General features: G+C 35.8%; 1 protein-coding gene across 3 annotated transcripts in view; it reads right to left on the bottom strand.

Annotated features, from left to right (window-relative positions):
* Window positions 1-6,947, bottom strand: part of LOC136031863 (pro-neuregulin-2, membrane-bound isoform-like) — a 116,160-nt gene extending 109,213 nt beyond the window's left edge. Inside the window, exon 1 of one of the 3 annotated variants that reach the window (XM_065711790.1) lies at window positions 6,023-6,947. In XM_065711790.1, the coding sequence (XP_065567862.1) occupies window positions 6,023-6,527 (505 nt within the window). In that variant the 5' untranslated portion in view covers window positions 6,528-6,947. Of the gene's footprint in view, window positions 1-5,769; window positions 6,000-6,022 lie in introns of those variants that run through there. The other 2 variants (XM_065711789.1, XM_065711791.1) reach the window with 2 other exon arrangements.
* Window positions 6,948-23,785: the final 16,838 nt, after the last annotated feature.

Genomic DNA, 23,785 nt, shown 5'->3' with positions numbered 1-23,785 from the left:
AAAACAATACTTTAGTAACAAAATTATGGAAACTGCTGCCAAGAATAATGGAATGTATGCCGTTCAGAAGCCATTATAGCCTATTAAATATATAACCCTACCACCTCTATTTATTAAATATTTAATTAAAATATACCTGCATCGTAGTTTTTTCACGAAAGAAATAAGCTAATTATAACCGAATGCGAGAGAGAAACCGGTTTTACTCAGATCAAACAAAGCAAACTTCTTGAGTGTGTTCGGGATAATACACTAGTACCCAAAATTATTCTACGTAAGTTATTCTGTGTGCTAGTATTTCCAGTTTGAATGATTTAGCTGCAAGTTCAATGATAAGAAAATTGATTTACTAATAAAACAGATGGACATTTGATCTTATGTATTTAGTTATTTGTTACAAAATTCTCCTGATTATTGTGCTTTTAAGAACTTAACCCCCCCCCCTCCAAATTAAAACCCAGGGCCTTATCTATGTAGGGGGCATTACATTCTGTCAATTACATCATAGACATAGTTTAATAATAAAGCAATAACTCCTTATTTCTTTATCTAAAAACCTCTTTAATGGGACGAATGAGCGAGCGCATTAATTATTGTCACTTGTGTCACCGACAGGCATTGTGAGCTAAATGACATGCAATCAATGTCGTCATGATGCCACACAAAGTTAATTACTGTTAAATTTGGCCGTTTCACGACACCCGGCAGCAGCTAGACGGGTTCCAATGAGTTGTTTTTTTATTTTTCTCTCTCTGGTCGGATCTCACAGACTGCTTGGCGCATATTCACTCGTTGCGACGGCATTTTAAATGCATTTGTGGGAAGTTGTTAAAATTTACTCTCGCCTTTTTTCCTCATATCGAATTTCAGTAGAGTAGAGGTATAAATGAAGTACAAAAAAACAAAAAAACAACTACAACCTAAAAATAAACAAATTTGTAAACACTGAGCATGTTAAGTCCAGTGAATAGATTGCATTAATGGTAATAATCCAAATTGGCAATATTCAAAATGAGCCTAAGCTTGTGAATAAGAGTTTATCAAATATGAGATGACAGAATGGATGAAAAATAAAACCAAATATAAAATCTAATTCATTCAATCCTTCAAAATTGTATGTAGTGCAGGATTCACAAGACTCAAAAACTCTAAAGCCCTGTTTAAACCTTAGGTTATCCCAATTTTACTAAAATGTTATCTTTCAAATCCGAGCTAAAAAATAATGTATTCACTTTTTTTAAGCGTTCTTCCAATTTGACAATCCCCTGGAAAGCCAGCCCCCTCCTATAAAACACAGACACCGCTCCTAGCCTCTGTTCTTATGTGTTTAGTAGCAACGGCTCTAGAAACAGAAGCTAATGATTCATCTCAACCATAATTCGTGAGATACCATTTGTGGATAGAGTCTCAGGTTCGTTCCAGGAGCCAATAACCATTAATGATTATTAATTATTTCTATCGCCGTCATTCTAAAATGGCGGATAGTAGCAAATACAACCACTTCTGTGCTCATGAATTATAAAAGGAGCTAACGCTGTAATCATTCTAAAATTACAATAATCAGAACAGAGACGCCGACTAAGAGGGTGTAGTTTCCCCCTTATTTTGGAAAGTGTCTTTTTCGTATTTTCACAGAAAAAAAATAGAAAAAAGACAAAAATGACCCTCATATTTTAAAAAGACTGTTTTCGTGTCTTTGTTAAACGAAAAAAAGACCTCGCCCCCCTATATCATCGTAAATTGGTGCCACTGAACAAGAATGAGTTAATTTTTGTTATATTTTGAAACGAAACTAATAACAAATGATTAATTGCCCCCGACGATAATTGAACCTTTGCTCACAGTTTCCTTAGATCGAACCTCTTATAAGACTATGCCCAAATCTGGGACTTGGATATCATTACCCCATGAGTTCTGAGTAAAATTTCAAGATATATTTTGTATTTGTTCTAAAACTGAGCAAATGTAAACAGTAACCATATACAAAGCTTTAAAAAAATCTTATTTGTATTAATCTGTTAGGACAACGATTATTATTCGTCATTATAGGCTACTTATTGAAACTGAGAGTTTTATTTTTGATTTTTTAGGCCCTTATCAGAGTAAGTAATGGACTGGATGGCGCCGGTTTGAATAAACAATAGATTATTGACTTTAAATGTTTATTACTTCCATATTTCCCACATCAACAGGCCTAAGATTTTCCGGGCTACGATCTGTTTCTCAGCACAAAAGTAAATAATAATTTGAAAATAAAAATTAAAAATATTCAGGCACCTGCATAGAAATTTGTTTTGAGCTAAGTGTAAAAAGAGTCAAACTCATCTAAAGCCAAGTGAAAACGGGCATACAATATTCAAACTAGCAATTTCGGAAAAAGCACAAAAATTTGGATATCCAGAGGGGGTGGCTCTTATTTGACCCCCCCCCCCTTCCATACGAGTCTGAGAATCTTAATTGACGGATTATTTTAAAGCAGATTTTTTCTTTAGCACACAAAATTCCACGGATCGGGACAATTAGATAATTGAAAACGTTTTCGTAAGCAAGTTTTACTAGTTTTAGGTACTTGTGTATATCATGTATTTTGTTATTCAATTCGGCAGATCTTAGCCGGTCAAATTAAAAAAAAAATTAGGCGTGATGGATTGCGAGATGACAACTGTCAGATAAAAAAAAAAGGAAAAAAAAAGTGTTAGAATTAAGTAGCAAGTAGGCTGCATTGCTGTATTCTCAGTTTAACACATTGGACTGCAGAAATTTTGACGTCAGCGTGATGTCCATTTACAAGTTGTTACAGAACTGGTATTTTTTGGTAATTAGACATTTCATAACCGATAAAACTAATGTATTTTTCTTTTCGCAATAATGACGAATGATGGAGTATAATAACCGTTAGCAAATTAGATTGATGTCGTGTGAAAGAGAAGATAAAGGTTAAAATGCAGTTTATAAAAAACCAAATACTTTCGATTCTAATTCGAAAAGACAATTTACAAATGAATAAAATAAATTAATCTATAGAAAACTGAGAGATATTTAGTAACAATGGTAGTGGTACGTTCTACAACTCAGGTTGTTTATTCATTGACGCATTATAGAACCGTCTTTGTTTTTTTTTCGTTAGTTTCTTTCAGTTTAGTGACAAAATAGATGGGAAATATATAACTTGGGGTATGTACTGCCACATTAGGGGCGGGGTAAAGTATTTGGACACTGTGAAGTTAGAAAACAATTCTTACCACATAATATGCAGAATAATTGTACCTAACATATTAGGCATGCAGACCCGCTATACTTAACCTCTAATCCCCTTCCCCCTAATGTGCAAATATATAGCCTAAATTTATTTCTAAAATATTATATTTTTATCTTATTTTGGTACATTTTATTAGGAATGAGCTTCAGAGAAACCTATTGGAAAAACATTAGATAGGGCATATATCATAAAAGTACCCAATTAGTTTTTCTGGAGTCACACAATTGTATGCATGCACTTCTTTAAACTTTAAAATAACATCAAATGATCTATTCAAAGACCCGTTCGACCCGTTTTATAGATATAAAACGTGGAAAGAGTGGATATTCGAAAGGTTCCTACTATTCCTAACTCTTCTAAGGAAAAATTCGAAGGTTTACTGTTTTTTTTTTTTTTTTTTTTTTTTTTTTTTCCTGCTTGAAACCACCAAGATGTGGATACATATCCAACTATTTTACATATTTATATTCGTCGATAGAGGTGGCATCTCTAAGGAACTATGTATATACTTTTGACACAGTTCTTCACTCACAAAATTTTATAAATGTATTTATTAAAATTTAAAGGCCAATTTAAGGCTTTAAAATTCATTACGATAAACGGTAAAGAAAATTGTAATGACAATTCATGGTTTGCTTATACTTTCATGCACCAACGACCTGTTGGGAAATTTTCTGCTTGGACTTGAGAAGTTATCGGGAAACATCTTAAAATTGCTGAAAAATATTTTTTATTTTTGTCTGTATTTAAGTATGAAGAGTATGGAGCCAAATTCGAATGGAAAATAAATAGTAGGGAGAATTTAAAAGAGAATTTATTGCATTTTTTGTATTTTCATGCATGCTAAAATATTATTTGAAACAATACTCATTGATTTTTGTATTTATTTAAATTTTTAGTTCAATGAGCCCTCTTTTAAATTACTACGATAACCCCTTCTACATGAAGTGGTCGGAATAAAAAAGGAAAAGATAGGCCTACATAGAAGCCACATCGTCCTTTACAAAATTCCCCACTAGTGGAAGGAACTTGACATGTATCAATCACCTATATGAAAAAAATTCAGAATTTTCTCTTTTTCCTTTCTCTGTTTGAGTGTGGGGAATTTACACGAAGGGCATATTGGAACTAAATCAGTCAAATTGGTTTCAAGAGAAGTTATCTAGTAAAAGCTAAAAAACTGTTTCATCAATTTCTAGTGATAATTATTAAGAATTACCTCGTAGCATATAAACAAAGAGAAAAACAGTCCTATTCCCGCATAAAAAAGAGTGCTTAATTTCATTTTTTTTTAGCCAAACACATAATCAAATATCAAATCCGTTTTTTACCCGTTGTTGCTATGTCAAATTTTTAGTTAGTAGAAATAATGCAAAAAAAATTTTTTTGCAAGAAATTTTAAGCCAGGAAAAAGAAGAAAAGTTTTTAATTCGCAGCATTTCTTGGAAGCAAATTCTATTTATTTGTGTTTAAAGGTAAGACTGTTTGCTTAACATTAAAACCAGAGAAAACGAAAAATCAACTTTGACAGATCAATTTTGAGTGGCTCAAACTGAGTTTTACGTCAAAATCTTCACGCTGATCGTATAGTTAACGTCAAAATCTTCACGCTGATCGTATAGTTAAAGACAAAGCACGATTCCACAAGGACTAGTGATATAATAATTATGAGAAATCGTCCCATACTAGAAATAGGAATAAGATGCAAAGATAAAATTCTTTGAAAGTGAGTAGTCAAAATGTGACCTCTGACTGTTTTGTCATTGAGTCTGTCAATACTTATTACAGGCTTTTCAAGATCACTTAACAAACTGTTACGATTTTATTGTCTTTTTTCATTTGCCTATAGATTTATTTTGTACAATTTACTTGTCTCTTATGAGGTGGTGAACATATGCCCTTCCTCCCACAATATGAAACTCCAAAAATCAATTCAGATATTCGAACTTGATTTAGTTATACAGAGATATAGCCAATTTTAGATATAAGACCGCAAATAAAGAATTTGACTCATTTTAATTTCTGCAAATTCCATTGCTTTATTTACAATACATCTAAAGTATCAAACATCATGTTATTGTCAAATAATGCACCTTTATCCCTCACTTGAGTGGATATGGGTCAGGAACGATCTAGAGCAAAATCTTGGGAGAGGCTCCATATGACAAGGGCGCCAATGAGCAAAATCTTGGGAGGAGGCAATGTGACAAAGGTGCCAATAACTGACCAATTTGACAAATTTAGTCTAAAAAAGAGTGAAAAAAGAAAAAAAAAAAAACAGGGAAAAAGGGCGCCAGAAAAAGTCTTGGGGGGGTCCCTCAAGATCTGCCAGTGATATGGGTGCCTGTAAAAGGGAGGAGCTGATCGATATCATCAATCTTTTGAAGTTAAAGAAAACTCAAAGTTTTGAATTTAAAGGTAGTCTCATTGATCTGGTGCAGACTTGAATCTTATCTTAAGAAACGACCCATGCACAGATACAGAAAAAAATATATACTTAAGTGACTTACATACAGTTTTGAAAGAATTATTCGATCTATTGGAAGAAGTTCTTAAATACATTAATCGCCGCGTGTCAAACCATACAATTCACTGTCAGGGCCACTTATAAGGAAGTCCAAAAACCATAATTACCAATTTAGCAGTGAAAACGGCTACTTTGGTAATTATGTTGTATATCTTCTTTTCAATATTCTTCAATGCCATATAAACTTCTGTGCTTATTGTTTGTAACCAAGTGAATTATTAGATAGTTCTACTTACCGCATTTTTTGCAGACAATACTCCGCACCTCTCTTGTGGTTTTTTTCGACTGCAATATTGGTGCACTGACCACAGAATAGTTACCACCTGTTATCTCAGAAGCAAAAACTATATATCTTTTCCCTGGTTGAACACTAGCTGCTAAAATACAACGCCGAAGTAAAATCGAATGTTTACGGGATCGTCGTCTTAAACGGATCGAGTTTTTCGCATCAGGATCAAAAAAATCCAACTTTACCTGAGCGCCAACCCCGATATTTCCTTTATATACAGTATGGACGTCAAACACAGTCCTATAGACTCCCCCATTGAAATTGTCACCTCGAGATCGCACTTTTCCTGAGAACACAATGGGCGCAACATAAGCTCGTGATGCGGCATCAAAGCTCTCATCGGGAAAACAAAGTACTCCAGCAATTTCCTCCACTCCGGTGGCTAGAAGGACCATGAGACAAATAACGAAATGGGGTCTAATGCGACCCAAATAAGCTCGCATTAGCCACATTTAGAAGTCATTCGATTTTGATTGTATATACTTTTCCTTATCTATGTATAGCTAAGTAAATGTCGTCACTGTATTGAAAATCACACAGTATTTTGAAACCGGCTAAACGAGACGGCATCATACTGGAGACTGTTGCATTTTGGACGAATAGCTGGTATAGAAGGGAGGTAACACTGTGATGAAAACTGATGCGCATGCCGCTGGAGCAGAATCTATTAGAAAGTGTTTTCCAGCGTAGAAATCACAACAGACTGAAGGTTGCTGCCACCAAAAGCTTCATCTGCGTCCTTGCCGAGTGATGATTTACAACTCGTCGGTTCTGCCATAATTACGTCCAGAGATTTTCTTCAAGTAATGAACTCCTGGCGACGAAATTTACAGCAGCTGCTTCAATTGTTAAACAAAAATACAAAGTTGTGTAGGCTTTACACTAAATAAAAATTAGTGAAAACAAGTTAACGAGAGCTTTAAAATGAGTAAAACTTGTACAATGCTCTGCTTTTGAACTTGCAACATTTATTTTTTAGACTGGAATTAGTTATAGAAAATAAAGACAAAAAAGTGGTTTTAAAACATTAAAAAGAAAAAAAAGATTCAAAAGAAAAATAATGCAAAAAGTTGAGGCATTATTTAGGAAATGTGAAAGGCTATTTAATTAAAAAAAATTAAAGATTTAATTAAAAATATTAAAAAAGTCATTGCGATTTCTGCACCAAAAATCTAAAACCTAAAACCACAAGATTTTAATGCTAAAGATAAGGTAAAAAAAAAACGTCATTAAAAAATACAGGAAAAGAAAGCAAACAGTAAAACCTTTCTGCATGCAAATGTGGCATTCTTCCAAAATAATCTTGTTGAAGAAAAAAATTAAATAGCTCAAGGAAGGACCGAAAGCTTAAGCTCCCGATCATAGCAATCAAAGTGAGCAGAAAAATGCGACGAAGAGTATGTAGAGTGGGATTGATCCTATTAGGCAAAGAGCCTAATTTTGTATCTAAATGAAATAACTTTTTCATGTATTTGTCTATCTTTCAGTTTCAATTAACATTGGATAAAAAATTAATTGTTCAAGCTAGGAAAAAAAATAGATTTAAATAAAGCGATAAACCGATGAGAGTCAAACTATTCTGCCTGGACTTGCCAATTTATTTTTAAAGAATCGTATAATAGCTGATAGTAAATGTAACACTTTGACATAAAATAAGCCAATTAAAATTATTTTACTTAAAACAGTAATCTTTTATGACAGTGATAACTTTTCTGTGTCATTCTATTGTATTTGGTAAAGTGATAGTAGTTATAGATTAAGCATAGAAATTGACTCACTATTGTACCTTCACAATAACTCGACTAAAACATCCACTACACTAGCCTTTTTAATTATTTTTTTCTTTAACAATGAATTCCTATAAGATTGCATTGTTAAAAAATATTGCTCTGAATTATTTTTTCTTATATCTATCAACATATATAAAATTAAACGTCCGTTCATTTCTTTTCCGTCTGATAAGTTTTTAGCAAAACTATTCAAGCTACGACCAAAAAATATTCTATACTTTTTGAACTATGTGAATTTTTCTCGAATACAAAATTCTCAAAAAAAATTCACAAGATCTTCAATGGAAGAAAAAATTCAAAAATTTTTAACTAGAGTGTCGTAGTAGTCTTGACACTTCTTAAAGGCCCACTAGGTTTAAAAGGTGAGGGCTAAAGGCCCAAGCTGTTAAGCGCGTCTTTCAAGGGCCAAAGGCTCTAGTTAGCAGAAGGGGATAACAAATATCTGGCGAACCTTGCTGTAACAAGTATTTAGATAAAATAATTTTTCTGTGTTTTTGTCCTTCTTACTGTGTATTACATAAGAAACTAATCTGTCGAGCAAACAAATTTTCCAAGTAGTTGCATATCGGAGAGACCAACCCACGAGCTACCAAGCTGAACGAGCAAAGTGAGTGGAGATGTGAGAGCGAGAGTTCATGAAACGAGGTCTTTTCATAGCTGAGATGGTTAATCTAAGGCCAATTTTGTCGGCATTTGTTCTAGAAAAATTTATTTTTTTTTTTTAATTCTCTCCCCTTGCTCATTCAGTTGGGTAGGTTGAACCTTCGACCCTAACAAAAAACCTCGCTTTGCTCAGAAGGGCTGTGCCAAAATTGAAAAGGCAATAGCTATTGACTTGTTACGAGTGCCAAATGATCAAGTGTCATTCGAGGAAAGCAGTATCTTTTTTTTAGTTTCAAACGATGGGGCCCCATCTGAGTGGTTCTAGGTTTTTACACACACCCCCCGGCGATTACCCCTGGAAAATATGCCCCCCAGGAGAATACCCCCGTAAAATACCCCCACTCACAGAAAATATACCTCTACGGATAAAACCCCCCAGAAAACATTCCCTTTGGAAAATACCCCCCGCGGAAAATACCCCCTGCGGGAAATTAGGCTTCCCAAAAAAGAGAGCCTTATTTGAGTTTTGTTTGTTTAATTTCCGTAGCGGAAGGAATTTTGGTACTTGTGTATTGTGAGCCACATACTCAAGTTTAAGCTGTGTAAAAACCTAGAACAATCCAGTTTCTTTGTTTGTTTATTTCAGCATAGCGCGAGACAAGACGAAGACCAGTGACAGAATGCATGGGAAATATATAATTTAGGCTATATTTTGCGAATAAGAGAGGGGGATAAAGTATTTGGACAGTTTGAAGTCAGAAAACAATTCTTACTTTTAATGTGCAAAAAAATTGTACCTAACACATTATAGCGGGTCTGCATGCAGACCCGCTATACTTAAACCCCCTCCCCCCTAATGTGGAAATCTATAGCCCAAATATATCTCTAAAGAAAAGGAGGAACTAACGAAAAAACCGGTTTGTTCTCGAGTTTTACACAGCGTAAAATTGAGTGAGTGGCGCATAATAAAAAAGTACCAAAATTTCTTCCCCTTAAGGAAATAAAACAAATAAAACTCAAATAAAATTCTCAGATTTGAAAAGCCTTATTTTCCATGGGGTATTTTCCAGGGGTGTATTTTCTGAAGGGTTATTGTCTGGGCTGGGGGGGTATTTTCCGCAGGGGCGTGTTCTGTTTTTTCTGGGTGGCGTGTTTTTCGGGGGGGGGGGGTAGACGTCGGCTACCCATCTGAGCATAGTTTCAAATTGAAAAAGACCGAAAACCGGAGTTTCCAATTACTGTGAGTAAAGCAAGCTTAGGAAGACACAAAAAAACGTGAAGCGGGCTTTTCGCTAGAAAAAGAGCCGGCGAAGTCGGCAATTTAAATCTAGTAGTATGTATAGATATTTAGGTGTTATCTTCCTTTTTTTTGTGTGGGTGAATGAATCTACATGTAAACTGTTAAAGCCGAAAAGAGGAGGGAAACATATAAAACACATCGCCAAATATTCTTCAACCCGTGAGTATTGCTAATGATTATACAGCAAACAAGAGCCAATAGCTCTTATGGTATGAGCTCTATCAAAATTATATGAATCAATAGATTGATTTAAAAGTAAAATCAGAGGCTTAATGCCAGTCGGGATTTAAAATAAGAGCTATGAGACACAAGGTCCTTCTAAATATCAAAATTCGTCAAGATCCGATCACCCACTCATAATTTAAAAATACCTGATTTTTTCTTAATTTTCTCTTCCTTCAGCCCCTCAGATAGTCGCATCAGGGGAAACAACTTTATCAAGTCAATTTTTGCAGGTACCAGATATGACTACCAATTTTCATCGATCTAGCACATCCAGAGACACCGAACTCGCCAAAGCACTGGACTCCCCCTAACTCTCCAAAGAGAGCAGATCAATTCCGGTTACGTCAATCACTAATCCACGGCATTTGCTTATTCTACCCACCAAGTTTCAACCCGATCTCTCCACTCTAAGCATTTTCCAAGATTTCCGGTTTCCCCCTCCAACTTCCCCAAATGTCACCGGACCTGGTCAGAATTTAGAATAAGAGCTCTAAGACATGAGTTCTTTCTAAATATCAGATTTCATTGAGATACGGTCACCCGTTCTCAAGTTAAAAATACCTCAATTTTTCAATTTTTTTCCGAATTAACACACCTGCCCCCCCCCCAAACTCCCCAGAGAGCGTATTCAGTATGGTTATGTCAATTACGTATCTAGGACTTTTGCTTATCCTTCTCACCAAGTTTCATCCCCATCTCTCCACTCTACCCATTTTCCAAGATTTCCCTTGTCCCCCTCCAACTACCCCAATATCACCGGATACGGTCATAATTTAAAATTAAGAGCTCTGAGACACAAGATCCTTCTAAATATTAAGTTTCATTAAGATCCGATCACACATTCGTAAGTTAAAAATACCCCATTTTTTTCAATTTTTCTTCTCCCTCCAGCTCCCAGATGGTCGAATCGGGGAAACGACTCGTATCAAGTCAATTTGTGCAGGTCCCTAACATGCCAACCAATTTTAATCGTCCTAGCACGTCCAGAAGCATCGAACTTGCCAAAGCACGGCACCCCACCCCCAACTCCCCCAAAGAGAGCGGATCCATTCCAAATGTGTCAATCACTTATCTAGAACTTGTACTTATTCTTCCCATCAAGTTTCATCCCGATCTTTCCACTCTAAGCGTTTTTCAAGATTTCCGGTTTCCAAGATTTCTGTTTTCCCCCTCCAACCCCCCATGTCCCCAGATCTGATTTGAATCGAAAATGGAGGATCTAAGACACATATCTTTCTATATATCAAGTTTCATTAAGATCCGATCACCCATTTGTAAGATAAAGATACCTCAATTTTCGCGTTTTCCAAGATTTCCGGTTTCCCCGTCCAACTCCCCCCAATATCACTGGATCTGGTTGGGATCTAGAATAAAAGCTCTGAAGCACAAGATCCTTCTAAATATCAAATTTCATTAAGATCTGATCACCCGTTCGCAAGTTACAAATACCTGATTTTTTTCTAATTTTTCCGAATCCCCCCCCCCGACTCCCCCAAAGTGAGTGGATCCAGTCTGGTTATGTCAGCCACGTTTCTTGGGCTTGTGCTTATTCTTCCCGCCAAGTTTCATCCTGAAATCTCCAATCTAAGCCTTTTCCAAGATTTTCGGTTCCCCCAGCCCCAAATCCCCCCAATAAAACTGGGTCCGGTTGGGATTTAAAATACGATATTCAAGTTACGAGGTCCTTTTAAATATGAAATTTCATTAAGATCAAATCACTCCTTCGTAAGTTAAAAATATCTCATTTTTTTCTATTTTTCAGAATTAACCCTCCCCTCTAAACCCAAAGAGAGCGGATCCGTTCCGGTTATGTCAATCACGTATCTAGGACTCGTGCCTATTTTTCCCACCAAGTTTCATATCAATCCCTCCACTATAAGTAAACAAATACAAAGTAGAAACAATAAGGAAAATCTTTTCAAGATAGTCGAAATCAGTTCTGTGAATATTTCGACCCTATGTCCAAGGGCCGTCTTCAGCACAATATGATAATAAGAGAGAAAATATGTATATATAAATAAATTTACATTAAATTTTGAGAATTAAAACTAAATAACTTCAACGAACTTCAACCAGGACTGACAAAAAGAATGAAGTGAGAATATAAACTCATTCAAACTAAATAGAACAAAGTGATTAAATGCAATTTCTCAGAGCCAACCTTGTTTATTTAGCAGCCTGTCTCAAAGACCTTTTTGTAGCTGGTTCAGTACTATTATAAATCGGTTTAGTAAAATATTTTGTTAGATCATTTTTAATTAAATTTGAGTAAAAAGAATTTAGTGAGTATTCCCATAAGTACCTTTTCAAAGAAATGTTATTATTTATTTTGAGATTAATTTCGATTGATTCTCGAACCACCTGTTTTATCCCCAAATCATTACTGATGAGTGAAGATTTTTATGGCACTTGGTATTAACCAAGTGACATATAGCAATCGCCAATTCTGTCGGTCTGTCTGTCTGTCTGTCGGTCCCGGTTTTGCTACTTTAGGCACTTCCAGGTAAGCTAGGACGATAAAATTTGGCAAGCGTATCAGGGACCGGACCAGATTAAATTAGAAATAGTCGTTTTCCCGATTTGACCATCTGGGGGGGAGTGGGGGCCCGGTTAATTCGCAAAAAATAGAAAAAATGAAGTATTTTTAACTTATTAGCGGGTGATTGGATCTTAATGAAATTTGTTGTTTGGAATGATATTGTGTCTCAGAGCTCGTATTTTACATCCCGACCGGATCTGATGACATTGGGGGGAGTTGGAGGGGGAAAATCTAAAGTCCCGGTTTTGCTACTTTAGGCATTTCCAGGTAAGCTAGGACGATGAAATTTCGCAAGCGTATCAGGGACCGGACCAGATTAAAATAGAAATAGTCGTTTTCCCGATTTGACCATCTGGGGGGGGGGAGTGGGAGCCGGTTAATTCGGAAAAAATAGAAAAAATGAAGTATTTTTAACTTATGAGCAGGTGATTGGATCTTAATGAAATTTGATGTTTGGGATGATATTGTGTCTCAGAGCTCTTATTTTAAATCCCGACCGGGTCTGATGACATTGGGGGAGTTGGAGGGGGGGAACCTAAAATCTTGGAAAACACTTAGAGTGGAGGGATCGGGATGAAACTTGATGGGAAAAATAAGTGCAAGTCCCAGATACATGATTGAAATAATTCCTGAAAAATTAAAAAAAATGAGGTATTTTTAACTTACGAACCGGTGATCGGATCTCAATGAAATTTGATATTTAGAAGGATATCGTGGCTCAGAGCTCTTATTTTAAACCCGACCGGATCTGGTGACATTGGGGGGGGGGGGAGTTGGGAGGGGGAAACCTAAAACTTGGAAAACACTTAGAGTGGAGGGATCGGGATGAAACTTGGTGGGGAAAAAACACGAGTCCTAGATACTTGATTGACATAACCAGAACGAATCTGCTCTCTTTGGGGTAGTCGGGGGGGGGGGGGGGGTTAACTCTGAAAAATTAGAAAAAAGGAGGTATTTTTAACTTACGAACGGGTGATTGGATCTCCATGAAATTTGATATTAGAAGGATATCGTGTCTCAAAGCTCTTATTTTAAATCCTGACCGAATCTGGTGACATTGGGAGAAGTTTGGGATGGGGAAACCTAAAATGATGGAAAACGCTTAGATTGGAGGGATTTGGATGGAACTCGGTTGGAAAAACAATCACAAGTCTTGCATACGTGATTTACATAATTGGAACGGATCCGCTCAATTGCGGGGGGGGGGGGGTAATTCTGAAAAATAAGAAAAAATGACGTATTTTTAACTTACGAACCGGTGATCGGATCTCAATGAAATTTGATATTTAGAAGGATATCGTGGCTCAGAGCTCTTATTTTAAACCCGACCGGATCTGGTGACATTGGGGGGGGGGGGGAGTTGGGAGGGGGAAACCTAAAACTTGGAAAACACTTAGAGTGGAGGGATCGGGATGAAACTTGGTGGGGAAAAAACACGAGTCCTAGATACTTGATTGACATAACCAGAACGAATCTGCTCTCTTTGGGGTAGTCGGGGGGGGGGTTAACTCTGAAAAATTAGAAAAAAGGAGGTATTTTTAACTTACGAACGGGTGATTGGATCTCCATGAAATTTGATATTAGAAGGATATCGTGTCTCAAAGCTCTTATTTTAAATCCTGACCGAATCTGGTGACATTGGGAGAAGTTTGGGATGGGGAAACCTAAAATGATGGAAAACGCTTAGATTGGAGGGATTTGGATGGAACTCGGTTGGAAAAACAATCACAAGTCTTGCATACGTGATTTACATAATTGGAACGGATCCGCTCAATTGCGGGGGGCGGGGTAATTCTGAAAAATAAGAAAAAATGACGTATTTTTCACTTACGAAGGAGTGATCGGATCTTCATGAAACTTCATATTTAGAAGGATCTCGTAACTCAGATCACTTATTTTAAATCTCAACCGGATCCAGCGTAACTGGAGGGGAGGCAGTTGAGGGGAACCAGAAATCTTAGAAAATACTTAAGAGGTGAGATCAGGATGAAACTGGACGGGAAGAATCAAAACCTGTCTAAGATACGTGACTGACATAACTGGACCGGATCTGCTCTCTTTGGTGGAGTTGGGGGGGGGGGGTAATTTTGAAAATTGAGGCATTTGTAACTTACGAAAGGGTGACCAGATCTTAATCAAATTTGATATTTAGAAGGATCTTGCGCTTTAAAGCTCTAATTTTAAATTCCGACCAGATCCTGTGACGTTCGGGGGAGTTGGAGGGGGAAACCGGAATTCTTGGAAAACGTGAAAATTGGGGTATTTTTATTTTACGAACAGGTGATCGGATCGTAATGAAATTTGATATTTAGAAGGAATTCATGTCTCAGAGCTCTTATTTCAAATCCCGACCAGATCTTTTGACATTGGGGGGAGTTGGAGGGGGAAATCTTGGAAAAACACTTGGAGTGTAGGAATCGGGATGAAGCTTGGTGGATAGAATAAACAAATGTCCTTGATACGTGATTGACTGAACCATACTGGATTCGCTCTCTTTGGGGGAGTTGAGGGGAGGGGTTCAGTGATTTGGCGAGTTTGGTGCTTCTGGACGTGCTAAGACGATGAAAATTGGTAGGCGTGTCAGGGAGCTGCACAATTTGACTTGATAAAGTGGTTTTCCCAGATTCGACCATCTGGGGGGCAAAAGGGAGAGGAAAAATTAGAAAAAATTAGGTATTTATAACTTACGAGTGGGTGATCGGATCTTAATGAATTTTGATATTTAGAAAGACTTTGTGACTCAGAGCTCTTATTTTAAATCTTGACCGGCATTAAGCCTCTTATTTTCCTTTTTAAATCAATCTGTTGATTCATAGAATTTTGCTAGAGCTCATACCATATGATCTCTTGGCTCTTAGCTCTTCTCGCCTCGTCACAAGTGCCATATGAGCTCTTAGCTCTTGTTTAAAAAGTATCGTGTGGGACGGATTATTAAATATATGCCGACCTAAAGCAGAATCAAAGGAGTTGTTGGAACTATTTGAAATTAATGCCTTGTCTATGTCTTTTTTATGCTGTTGTAACCGTTTTTCTAGATTCTGATGGGTCCTGCCGACATAGTAATTTCCACAATCACAGGGTATTTGATTGACCCCTCTTTGGCGAGTAACTGGGGTCTTATCTTTACCGGAATTTAAGAAATTAATGATTTTAAAATTATTAGTAAAATTTTAAAATAAGAGCTCTGAAGCACAAGATCCTTCTAAATATCAAATTGCATTAAGATCTGATCATCTGTTCGTAATTAAAAATACCTCATTTTTTCCAATTTTTCCGAATTATTCCTCCCCTCAACACCCCCAAAGAGAGCGGATCCGGTCCGGTTATGTCAGTCACGTATATTGGACTTGTGTGCTTATTCTTCCCACCACGTTTCATCCTGATTTCTCCACTCTAACCGTTTTCCAAGATTTCCGGCTCCCCTCCAACTCGCCCTAATGTCACCGGATGCGGCCGAGATTTAAAATAAGAGCTCTGAGACGCTATATCTTTCTGAATGTCAAATTACATTAAGATCCGGTCACCCATTCATAAGTTAAAAATACCTCATTTTTTCTAATTTTTCTGAATTAACCTTCCCCCTACTCTCCCCCAGATGGTCGAATCGTGGAAAAGACTATTTCTAATTCAATCTGCCAAAATTAACACCTGCCAAATTTCATCGTCCTAGCTTATGTGGAAGTGCCTAAACTAGCAAAACCGGGACCGACAGACAGACCGACAGAATTTGCCATCGCTATATGTCACTTGGTAAATACCAAGTGCCATAAAAATTATGACGGATAAAAGAAATCCGAAACATACTATATTTAATTATGATCTCTCTGTTCGGATGATTTCTAATTCGTGTTTTGGTTAGCTTTTGTTTGTATGTAAAAACTCCACAATTCTAATAAAACTTGTAAAAGAGTTTGAAATACATTTATTCTCTCTTCTCGTATAAATTTAACCGATGGACGTGAGTTACTTAAATCTGACTTCCACTGGGAATGGTTTTGAAGTAACTAAGGGCTTATTAGACTTATAAGGGCTTGATCCTCGTAAGTTTAAATTGTACACATCTCTCTTTCACTCTAATATATTATCAGTATTCAGTCCAATAGTAATGCTAAATGATGATCAGACCGGTTCCTAGGGCTATGGTGCTAGGAGAAAAATTAACTACAGTGCTCCCCCTCCCAACTCAAATATAAGAAAAACTGAATCAAAGAAAAAAGTTGATCAAAGTAGGCAACCCCCCAGCCACAGTGCCTAGGGCAGCTGCCTCGGTTACCCCCCACCCCCTCCCCCTTGAATGGCTCTGATGATTATAGGGATGCAGATTTAATTCACTAAAGATCACCATCAACCATCGTAAGTAAAAGCTACTGCAAAGTAAGGTCAAAGTTAGTTTTCTGTCGATCCAGTTATTACAACCAAAGACAAATGGAATGAAAAAATCGGTTTTTAGAAGCTTTTTGCCAAACCTGGAATGCACTCAAAATGTTGCACGCCTATCTCAATAGCGGTGTTGAACACGGCAATTTTTACTGTCCATCCAATTCTATTTAGTTCATCACATAAACAGATAGAAGATTGTTTAAAAATATTTAACTTTTCAGTTACAACCCTCTTCTTTATTAGGTGTGAACACTTTCCTTTAATATTTTACAGTAACTTAACTTCCTTGAAAATGATTCTCTGATCCTTTCCAGTAGAAAAAGGAAACGACGCATGATAAAGAGCAGTGACATTTATAAATTAATTTTTTCTGGGGGGAAGGTCTGCCAGTCTCTAGTGGTCTTTCGTTTAACCTGTCAACAAGTGACTCCTCTCGAATGAACCGTTGCCTCAGGCCACCTTTTCCATAAAGATAAGATTAAGAAAGAATTGACAGGCTAGTCAAAGCCAATCGCTTCCGACTACGTTTTCTTTTTGACAGTCAAAGTCACCGACATACATATTATATAACTGAAGTTTATTTTAACACTATTCTTATCCCCAGTTGTCGTTATGAGCAGAATTGAGACTGCGATATTGAAACTAATAGTGCAATGGCATAAATCAATTTTAGTCTTGTCTTAAGGCTATAAGTTTTGTTTCGGGTGATTAATTCCGGCCGTCTTGTTCTTGTTTTATTGAAAGCAATACCTAAGAAGGCTTGCAAGTTTTTTTTTTTTTTTTTTTTTTTTTTTTTTTTTTTTTTTTTTTTTTAAGAAAACTATCAGCTTGGATTTTAATTAAAAAAAAGTTTTCAAACAAAATTCACCTTAGATAATCAGCTAAAAAGTGTGTTATTTGACCTCTTTGCAAGTCTTAGCTGTAAGTTGAGTTATTTTAAGTTTCTGTTACTATTCCCTTTGTATACAGTTCCATTACCTGTTTGACAGATCCTACAGCATGATGATACTTGTTAAGGGTATGTTAAGAAATAATGTAAATAAATTATAATGCTCTTTCTAAGCAGCAAAAGAGATTGTGTCTCAATAAAACAATGTTTGCTGTCATTTTGTGCCGCAAAACAGGATTGTGATTTAAATTGAGTCAAAACTTCATAAGACCAAATGATCCAGAGAATTCGGTACGGTACCAAAAAGCCTCATGAAATCTTACCTGTTTCTAAGGTCGCTTTGAACGCGGTCGTACGTTTTGTTCTCAAACGTGTTATAATGCAGCCAATGCTTTACTTACCATAAACAAACTAAAAATAGAAAGTAACTCAACGAAACATTTCTTCTCGTGAAAGTAAAGAGCGCCGACAAAACTATTATAAATTATTCTAAATGTGAAAAGGTCCTCGGTCACTTGCTCTTTAAGATTTAATTTGCAGTTTGCTGAGCGGTTATTAGGGCGCAGAATAACCAGTTAGTAGTATTTTATTTGCTTATTATATTTTATAGAATTGACATTAGGTAAATATATACTCGAAATATTTTGATAAAAAGAAAACTTTGAAAATATGCCTAGTGTTTCCTTTCAAGCATAGGTTAAATTCCAAGTTTATGAGTCGGGCAGGGGTGAGTCACTTTTTTGATAAGTTTTGTCGATGTGATAAATTTTAAGTTCACACTTCAATTTCATGTGAAAAAAGAACTTACTAGATTCTTTTTATGCAACACACAGAAAAAAGCCTTCGGCTTTTCCTTAGTAGGAATGACAAAAAAAAAAAAACGAAATATAGCTCAAATATGTCATTTTCAAAAGTGACGTTTGATGTACTATCTTGTCTGAAAATACGTGTCTTACACTATTTTTTGATAAAGATGCAGCTTTTGGCAACTATTTTGTGGCTTGTTTTATGTTACCAACAGTAGAGGTAACATAGACCTTTAGCCTTAAAAATGGAGACTGGAAGTGCCAGATTATGGTTGTAGTAGTAGCTGCAACCTAGTAAAGACCCAACCACAGCCCATAGTAGACTAAAGTTACAAAACGCGTTTTGAAAAAAACAATGCCGAGTGAAAAAATTGTCGTCTGAAACTGACTCAGGAATGGGAACTATTATTTTGACTTATCTTAAAAGTAAAAGTTAATTGTGAATAGAAATTTATGGTGATTTGGAAGAAAAGCCTAAAACCCCTCGGCGTCCCATGAAAATGAAAGGTTCCCGGTTGTAACCAAAATGGTTGAAAACTTAAGACAGGGGAACTACAGTCCCCTATCTTGAAAAACAAGGAGAATCACTTTTTTGCATTGGTAGCACTAATCTGTCTCCCGTTTTTTTTTTACAGGGCTAGCAAGCTACCAGAAAATCATAGAGAGATGTTTAATGTACCATTTAAAAGCAATTTCCCATATCTACGTGCTCTTTATAAATTCTCCCATCCGTAAGTGAGATATAGCACTAAAGACAATACTTTTTGGTGGAAAAGCTTTGAAGTATAAAACAGTATCGTTGTAATAGTTATTGTCCAAAACCATTTACTGGAGATCGACAAGAACACCTTCCGTGTACTCCCTCTCTCCCCCTCAAATCCATCCTAGTAAGTTACGCAATTGCTGTTCTACAGACAACAATAGATTAAGTAGATTCAGTGCCGAAGGGGACAGTCATAGTTCAGTCAGTAAAGCGTTAGACTTCAAGTCTGAATGTCTTGTGTCCAATTTTGGTTTGTGGATTTTTTCTTTCATAGTTTCGTCCCTTCTATATGATTGTTTTTCTAATAATTCACTATTTTCATAAATAAATGTGATTCATTTATTTTTTAAACCTGTCAAACATTTTGACTCGAAAGAGAACAGAGGTCATCCAGTTTCATGGTTTGCAACTGAATTCAAGCAGGTCACTAAATCCATACCCCAACCCCTTGCTACTTAGGGGTCGGATAATCGTAGACATGTGCTTCTGGAACCACTCTCTCTAAGTTTTATGTCAACAGAAGGATTACTTATTGTTATGTTTACTTGTCCAAATTATTTACTTATTTTTACTATTCAATCGACAGGATAAAACTATTTGTAATGTATATTATATAGAGAAATCACAGTACTAAAAACATCTTTGTATTTTTTTTCTGTGTAATTGTTATAGTTGTCAGGTTACATTCTAACATTTTTTTTGTTCATTGTTATTCCAAACCAGTGTGCTGAACCTGTGTCCAAACCTGTCGGTAATTAACAGGCGGGGTGGGGGGGTGTTTTGTGAAATAAGCTAGAGATACGAAAATTTCGCTTATGCTTTGTAAACGTTGAAAGTGTTCTTTCAACGTTACTTCTAGAAAAATAGTTACTTCTAGAACACCAAGAAAATCGATGCGCGGTAAAAATCTTATAGATGATTTCTCAGCGTGTAGTTTCATTTTTAATATAGAAGAGCGCATGTTTTCCTTGCCTGCTCTGCGTGGCATTAAACATATTCAAAATGTTAAACCCAAACCAATCTCGGTTCTAATGTTTGGATACTCAACTAGTTCCATACTGCATTTGTTTTCTCAGTGCCTAAACATGTGTTATTTTTTTGAAGTATGATAATAAACTTTTTGTTGCAAACTTGACGTTTTGCAGGAATACTCAGGTAGTTGCATACCTCCTTTAATGTCAAAACGCTTCTCCATTCTTTTACACTGTTTTTAGGGAAATCTAGAGATCTCTTCAACCTTCTAAAAATCCACATGCACATCCCCTTCAGAGTCATAGAAAACAGTTGCCATTACCTTCCTGACAAAACTAACATGTATTTTTGGTATGCCCCTCGTATTATTACATTTTGTGATAGCGGGGAGGCAAATTCGAACCAAGGAGTCAGAATTGAATGATGGGACGATGAACTTGCAAAGTTGTATTGGTAGCCCATTAAAAATAAATAATTGAAACTTCTTTTCCGAATTCCGAAGTCGGGTTATAAAACATAATTTCACGAAACTTTACGATAAACATGGAAATTATTACTTCGGTTTTGAAAACCTTGAAAATCTTCTTTAGAAAAGTATTTAATTCTAGAATACCAAGGAAATCGATGTGCAATACAAATCTTAGAACTTGATTCTTAGTTTGCAGTTCATTTTGAATAGAAAAGAGCGCATGATTCCTTGCTAGTTTCCCAAAATTTGGGACTACACTGGATGAATCAGAAAGGTTAAATCAATAAATCTTTTATAATCCTTTTGGGATGAAAAATTGAGAGGTAGATATTCTCTGTGAGATGGAAAGCTGTTATAACTTGTTCAAAGTTGTAATAAATAAATATTTTTACTTCTTAATGAATCTATCATCCTATGGGAGAACTAAGGTATATAGTCATATAATAAGGGTAATTTAATTGAATTTTCCAGGTGACAAGCCAAATATTCGGTTCTTTGTCAAAACATAAATATATATATACTATATATATTTTTATGCTGATTTTAAATATATAAGTTTCATCAAATTTTGTCTATGTTATCAAAAGTTACGAGCCTGAGAAAATTTGACTTATTTTGGAAAATAGGGGAAAATAGCCCCTAAAAGTCATAGAACCCTATAGCAAAAATTTCAAGCTCCTATCTACAGAAATGTAGAATTTCGTATTTTTTGCCAGAAGACAGATCACGGGTGTGTGTTTATTTGTGTTTTTTTTTTCCAGGGGTCATCGTATCGACCAAGTGGTCCTAAAATGTCGCAAGAGGGCTCATTCTAACGGAAATGAAAAGTTCTAGCGCCCTTTTTAAGTGACCAAAAAAGTTGCATCTAGGCCCCCTCCCACGCTCAGTTTTTTCCCAAAGTCTACGGATCAAAATTTTGGGATAGCTATTTTGTTCCGCATAGTCGAAAACCATAATAATTATGTCTTTTGGGATGAGTTACTCCCCCACAGTCCCTGGGGGAGGGGCTGCAAGTTACAACCTTTGACCAGTGTTTACATACAGTAATGGTTATTGGGAAGTGTACAGACGTTTTCAGGGGGATTTTTTTTTGGTTTGGAGGTGGTGTTGGGGGGAGGGGCCTATGTGGGAGGATCTTTTCTTGGAGGAATATGTCATGGGGGAAGAGAAATTCAGTGAAAAGGGCGCAAGATTTTCTAGCATTACTATAAAAAAATGTAGAAATAAACAATTAAAAGTAAGGAGTAGCATTAAAACTTAAAACGAACAGAGATTATTACGAATATGAGGGTTCTAAAAATGCTTTAGCATAAAGAGTGAGGTATTTAGGAGGAGATAAATACCTCGCTCTTTATGCGGCCTTTCTGAAGGGGTCATTTTTAAAGAATTGGGACAAAATTAAGATTTAGTGTAAAGAGCGAGGTATTAACGAGGGGACAAACCCCCTCACATACATAATAAAAATATAAGAATATAAAAGTTTGTTACGTAAGTCAATTCTTAAGTTACGTATATTTTTTTACTAATAAAAACGTTCACTAAAAATTAAAAGTTCCCTTTTTAAGTAACCGAAAAATTGGAGGGCAGCTAGGCCTCCTTCCCCAACCCTTATTTCTCAAAATCTTCTGATCAAAACTAACAGAAAGCCATTTAGCCAAAAAAAGAATTAATATGTAAATTTCATTTTAATAATTTATGTGTGGAGAGCCAAAATCAAACATGCATTAATTCAAAAACGTTCAGAAATGAAATAAAAAAAACTAGTTTTTTTTAACTGAAAGTAAGGAGCGACATTAAAACTGAAAACGAACAGAAATTAGTTCGTATATGAAATGGGTTGTCCCCTCCGCAATCCCTCGCTCTTTACGCTAAAGTTTGACTGTTTGCCACAATTCTACTTTTTAAAACAATTAAAAACTTTAGCGTAAAGAGCGAGGGATTGCGGAGGGGACATCCCATTTCATATGCGGACTAATTTCTGTTCGTTTTCAGTTTTAATGTCGCTCCTTACTTTCAGTTAAAAAACTGAAATTTATTTTATTAATGATAATAAAATATAACGAACGAACTAAAGCAGCGGACAAGCCAAATATTCGTTTTAGTCGTCAAAAGACAAATACATGTGCAATCCATAGTCAACACTTTTGAGATAATTTGAAATAAATCCAATCGTCCACTTAAAATGAGTACACAATAACTGACTAGTCAAAATAGAATATAACTAACAAACTAAAGCTGTAGCTATTCTTGCTTACTAGCAGTAATATTAAAAAACTTTACAAATGAGAGAACAAAGCAAATTTAGATAGTCCATCAGTTCTGTGAGCCGTTTGAAGGCAATTGGAGACCAAAAATGATTCAAAGATTTATGACCGACTATTTCCAAGGATTTGCAATTAAATGGACGACATAGATTTCTAATTAACGACGTTTTTAATCAAAAACGGCCAATGATTAATTTAAAAAAAGTTCTTCTGTGGTAAGTAAAGAGCAAAATTGAAACTTAAAATGAACAAAAATTACTATTTCGCGGTCTATCTAACATATATCAATAAAACTAGTAAAAATAAACCAACTGTTAGGCAATTAGAGACAATTAGAAGGCAATTAGAGACAAAAGATGATTCAAAGATTTATGACTGACCATTTCCACAGGATTTGCAAGCGAATGGACGACAGAAATTTCTAATTAACAACGTTTTTAATCAAAAATGGCCAATGATTAATTTAAAAAAGTTCTTCTGTGGTAAGTAAAGAACAAAATTGAAACTTAAAACGAACAAAACTTACTATTTCACGGTCTATCTAACATATATCAATAAAACTAGTAAAAATAAACCAACTGATGATGTTTCCCTATGTTTCTGGAATCACAGAAAACTAGCGCTATACTGAAAACACTAAACAATATAGGCGTTTTGATACAGTAAAAGTACACGATTTAAGGAAACATTTTATATTTTAAAAATAAAGC

The sequence above is a fragment of the Artemia franciscana genome, chromosome 10, assembly GCF_032884065.1.
Source record: "Artemia franciscana chromosome 10, ASM3288406v1, whole genome shotgun sequence".
Classification (NCBI taxonomy): domain Eukaryota; kingdom Metazoa; phylum Arthropoda; class Branchiopoda; order Anostraca; family Artemiidae; genus Artemia; species Artemia franciscana.
The sequence above is the reverse complement of the archived record's forward strand: the minus strand, read 5'-3'. Positions and strand labels throughout refer to the sequence as shown.